This window comes from Octopus bimaculoides, chromosome 16 (assembly GCF_001194135.2).
Source record: "Octopus bimaculoides isolate UCB-OBI-ISO-001 chromosome 16, ASM119413v2, whole genome shotgun sequence".
Lineage (NCBI taxonomy): Eukaryota > Metazoa > Mollusca > Cephalopoda > Octopoda > Octopodidae > Octopus > Octopus bimaculoides.
Window position 1 is genome coordinate 50,491,019 of NC_068996.1, and position 5,488 is coordinate 50,496,506.

At 33.6% G+C, this 5,488-nt stretch overlaps 1 protein-coding gene across 1 annotated transcript in view; it reads left to right on the top strand.

Annotated features, from left to right (window-relative positions):
• Positions 1 to 5,488, top strand: part of LOC106879645 (3-methyl-2-oxobutanoate dehydrogenase [lipoamide] kinase, mitochondrial) — a 64,642-nt gene that overhangs the window by 24,189 nt on the left and 34,965 nt on the right. The window contains exon 3 of the mRNA XM_014929307.2: positions 5,351 to 5,461. Coding sequence (XP_014784793.1) covers positions 5,351 to 5,461 — 111 coding nt within the window. The remainder of the gene's footprint in view (positions 1 to 5,350; positions 5,462 to 5,488) is intronic.

Consider the following 5,488-nt stretch of genomic DNA (forward strand, 5'->3'; position numbering starts at 1 on the left):
TGACTGGATTTTCATGGATGAGTTCATGAACTTTGGTTCTTTTCTCTAAATTATATATTTATATTATATATTTATATTATATATATATATATATATATATCAACAAAACAGGAAGTTGGACAATTTTTGAGTGTTGTTTATTCACCATTACACATGTTTCATTTGCTAATAGAAATTACCAAGAAATTCTTCAAAGCGTTTTATCCTCTTTACTTTATATATATGAGAGAGGGAGAGAAAGAAAACGGGGGTTGAAGAAATCCAGGCAAATACATCAGTGAGCACTCTCTGCAATAAGACTCCATCCCACTTTTACAAGTTTTGCTTGTAGCAGACTGTAAAAAAAAAAAAAAAGGAATCTAACAATATCTTTCATACTTTCATGAGAACGATTGGGGGAATTACTGTGCTATTAATTAATTGATTGATTATGTGTACAAACCATTTTATGATGTGGAAACAGTTTCTCCAGCTATTCAAAATATACAGAAGACAAAAAAATTATTGTGTAAAGATATAATTCTTCATTTTTTGTCTGATTAATATATACATTTATATATACATACATGCATACACACACATACATCATATATACATATACACACATGTTATATATATATATATATATATATATATATATATATATGTGTGTATGTATGTGTGTGTGCGCGTGGGTGTGTATATAATGATATGTAAAAGTAAGAATTCAGGCATAGGAAGTTAGTAAGCTTCAAGCAGTTTGCAGAAGGAATAAAAACCCAAGTTGAAGGAATGGAGCAGGTAAAACCCAAGCTACAAATGTTTCCTAGCTTGCAGAACCTCAGAAATAATAATTGCTCAATGAGCAGTGTGTGTGTGTGTGTGTGTGTGATGATTTTTTAAAAATTCAAGGATATTCAAAATTATTTGAGATGAGTTTTATAAAGTCTGTTTTGTGGACCATTTCCTTATTTTAGTTGTAATTGATACACTCTCCAAACATCTTCAAGTGATATTCTTGAGATAAGTCTGGGATTGAACATGAAACTACATTCAACATACTAACACTACTGGTCTATTTGCACAGAAGACAATAATGTTGACATCTGTGACTTGTTCTTTTGTATTTTTGTATATTGTGTCCATGACATATTGTTTGGAACACAAGAACCGGCTGGTTAGTTAAAAAGTTCCATTTTCAATTCCCTGTTGACCGAGGATATCACCTGGCAAATTTCAATTCAGAAATGTTAATAGCATGTCCAAAGATCTGGAAATCCTTCTGAAAACTGATATCACTTCTTATCAAAGAAGAGTTATGTTGAATAATTTTATGAGAAATTACAGTTTATGATCATAACTTTGCATTTTGCTAAGAAAGTTGCACCAATCAAAATCTATAATTTATCAATCAAAGCCTTTATTTAATTTGATTTTTTTCTCTCTTAGAAAAGTTAACTAAATACTGGCTAAAATTTGGCTGGTCTTGTGCCTCCGCCATTCAGGCATCCCTATCCTATTTGTCATTCACCTCCACATCACTTATGGTGCACCTAACTCTCTTGCTTCTTCACTAACCATTATATTCCAATCCTTGCTCCCCAGAACATCCTCCTTCTGGAATCTCCTTGCTCATGTCTTTCTTGCAGTGATCGACACACACTCTTGGAGTGGTTGGCATTAGGTTGGCTTGCCAGATCAAATTGGAGCTTGGTGAAGCCTACTGGCTCGCCAGTCCCCAGTCAAACCGTCCAACCCATGCCAGCATGGAAAACGGACGTTAAACGATGATGATAATGATTAACAACATCAAACTCACCCAGTCTCAGATGACCTGCAGAGGTCATGAGCACTTTCAAAATCATTAAAGGACAAATGATTATCTTCTACAACACACATACACACACACACCTTTCTGTCTCTCTAATCCTTCCATTCTATTTCCTTCTGTTTTACTTGATCAATACATACATATTTCCTGCTGCAGAGTGCATTGCTATTTTGAATGCTATGCCATGCAGTACATTTATTGAGTAAGCTGTGATTAGCATATTTTGAAATTTAGTGTTAAGTATGCATATCGACATCCAACAACTGAAAATAACCTTTCACTCATTTGAGAGAGACAGAGACTGTTCTCAGTTTGGACATTTGTTTATTTGGACAATCTGTGAGCTTGAGGTTTGCAAGTTGTTAATTAAGCAAAATTTTGATTAAATTTGCAACTGTTAAAATGTCTTTTTTTTTTTGTTTGCTTTTAAATTGTTGGTGTAACTGAAACTCTATTGCATAATGTGTGTGTGTGTAAACATCAAACAATGGAAATGAGTGCTCAACACTGCATTGGTGGATAAAGATTATTTATGTATTAAGGCTACCATTGGTTTCATGTTAAGGAAATATCTTAACAAGTCTTCAAGCCAAACGCATAGAAAAATTGGTGTTCATCTCCATTTTGGGTTTAATGAGAGAGAGAATATTCTTTGCCATGAATCATTCCACTCCTCCACTCTTGAACACTATAGCTACATTAACTCCTAATTCCTTCTCCTCCCCACATCCTTCCAGCCACTAATTACCAACACTTCCTTACCACGATCCTGTGACCACGAGTCCGCTGCCCTAACCACTGGGTCATTGCGCCTCCCAATAGTAATAGTAGTGTGTTGTGTATATACTTTCTTCCCCCCTGCTTCAATATATTATATATCCAATACTAGGATATAAAACTACTCTACAGTGCTTTGTATCATACTTTAACCTCATACTTCTGGTGCTTTGTGTCATACTTTAACCTCTCAACATTTAACATCCTTTTCTGCTATATGTCTATGCGCCCACTCAGGTTGGAGAAGTCTTTAGTTTTATGAGTTATTTGGTGACCTCACTAATGCTGGTGCCTTGGAAAACAGAATGTATACACTGTAAAAGTGTAGTTGTATCTGCTTAAGCAGACAGGAGTATGTCTCTTCTCTGACTCATCAGATCCTGTCAAATTGTCCAATCAATGCCAACATGGAAAATGGACATTAAATGTTGATGCTCTTACTTGTACATTTATAAATGAAATCTTAAAAGTAGGATTGTCCAATGCCTGTTATTGTAAATAAATAAATAAATAAAAATACTTTTGGAGCAGATAAATTTTATATTCAGCTCTTATGCTCATATGCATATGCGCACAAACACACATATACATGCCTTAATACACATCTGATTCAATTAATTAATTTTGGTGGGTAGCTGTTTCATATTATCTTTTCATTTGTTGCATTTAAATGTTATATAACTGAAGTCATTATTGTCTTTGTCATTGGATAGGTGGGTGAGTGGATGGCCAATTATTTGGAATGGTGGTGACAATTAAAAATTGGTCCCTGTTGCTAATATTTCTATCATGGCCTAAGTTCACATAACTTGGTACTTGTTATCTTTTGCAGTGCTATTTATGCTAGTGAGCTATTTGCACACTAGTAATGTCTACTTGTGTCTAAGTGATCTGGTATCTTGAGAATTTATTGTTTCCTATTATTAGTAAACGTGATATGATCAGTTGCCTCCTTGGCTGATTGTTTAGTATCAACTTTATCAACTTGATCTTAGCCATCTTTGTTCTCACACTTGATCTAAAGAGCATGTGTGGCTTACTACACTAGAGTTTTCTCTTGGATAACAAGCGCAAAGCAGAAATGTTATCAGCAACAAATTGTTATAGTTTCAGGAGAAATATAGCCACATCTTTTATAAAATAAAACTGTCCACTCTTCCAATCTAAAACTGGCGCCACTATGAGTCAACCACTTCCATATTTTTTTTATTTCTGTATTTTACTCTTATTTAGAGCATCTCCTTTACATTTGTGGCAATTAATAAACTTATTAATAAGATATGCATAATTGAGGGATTATTTTCAGTAGCAGTCTTTCTTTGAAGAATTCATGGGTTTTTCTTCCTTGCTTCATTTCCATAATATGAGTGTCTGTGGCCTAGTGGTTAGGGTGTTCCATGCACAAACTGTGGTTTCGATTCCTGGCTTCGGTGTTCTTGCACAAAACGCTTCATTTTAGTATACTCAACTGTAAATGACTTCTCAGCAACAGGTGGGAAATTAACTCTGCAATCAACTGGCATTCCATTCAGGAGGGAATGTTGTAATCTCGGACATATATATGCCATGGAAATTGGTTTAAGCTTCGTCCTTATGAGTCCTGGGGATCATGACAGGTTGAAGCTATTTTCCTTAATTGGAAACCTAGATTGAAATTTTGGGGTAGGTAAGGGATTGAATCTGGCTGGTTTGAACATAAAACATGTAGAATATTTAGGCCGGATATGGACAATTCAAATGCTAAAGGGTTGATCGCTTGTCTTGTATCTGTTCCTGCTTCTACTGTTACTACTCCTGGGAGGTAAGTTTTCTTTTTGGTTGAATATGGAATCCATTTCTCCACAGAAGTATCTCAATTAGTTGAGATTGTTTCAAATCAAATGTTACCTCTCAATGTTGATTATTTGTATGTTATAAATAATTCATAAAATGAATGGTAATTTATGTGCAATGTTTGGTACCTGTGGAACCTAGATTCGCTGGATAATATTTATTTGGCCATTACACCGAATAAGCTTTGTTAAAAGCTGTGAAAACCAAAATTAAATCCCATGAAAATAAACATAAGCAATAGATCTTTGGGTGAGACAACTCTCTAAATAGTAAAGCACAGAGTCTTCCGAAGTGATTGGCTTTAAAATTCAAAAGTATATGAGCAGCTATATTAACAGCAGCATATGATAAAATGCATTGTGTGGTGCCACCACCACCACCACCACCATCATCATCATCATTATCACCATCATCACCTGCTTTCTACATGTTAAATTAACTATAATAAAAAGTAGTATAATTTGCATGAAGTATTTTCTCATATATATATATAAATGTTTTTAATTATAATTATTATTATTATTATTATTATTATTATTAAGCCAAAATAATGCAAATTATAAAAGTACAGGTTGGTGATTTTACCTGGTATTTCAATATTTCAGGGTTAGGACTTATTCTTCAGGAAATCTTTGGAATAAAGGTGTTGTTAGCTGATTTCTCTCATCATCTTTATAACTTGCATTGTTTTGGTTTAAAAATAAAATGTTTTAAAATAGTGAAATATAACATTTTTATTAGTAAAGATTATTAATTGCATTATTAACCAAATTGTCTTTTGTTAAGATTTACTTCCTGTTTCTACATTAATATTCTCTTATAATTCTTGTAAGTAAAACCCCAAAGACATTGTTTTCTCATTTGGATGTATATTTTTGTTTCATCAAATCCAGCTTTAATATTAAAAATATTTTTTTGGTTTCTCCACAGAGAAGTGCCCAGTATCTTCATAAAGAATTGCCTGTCCGAATTGCTCATAGAATTGGGGGTTTCAGAGGACTGCCGTTTATTGTTGGCTGCAATCCAACAATTTTGCAAGTGGTAATTTTTTTTTTTTTTTTTTTTTTC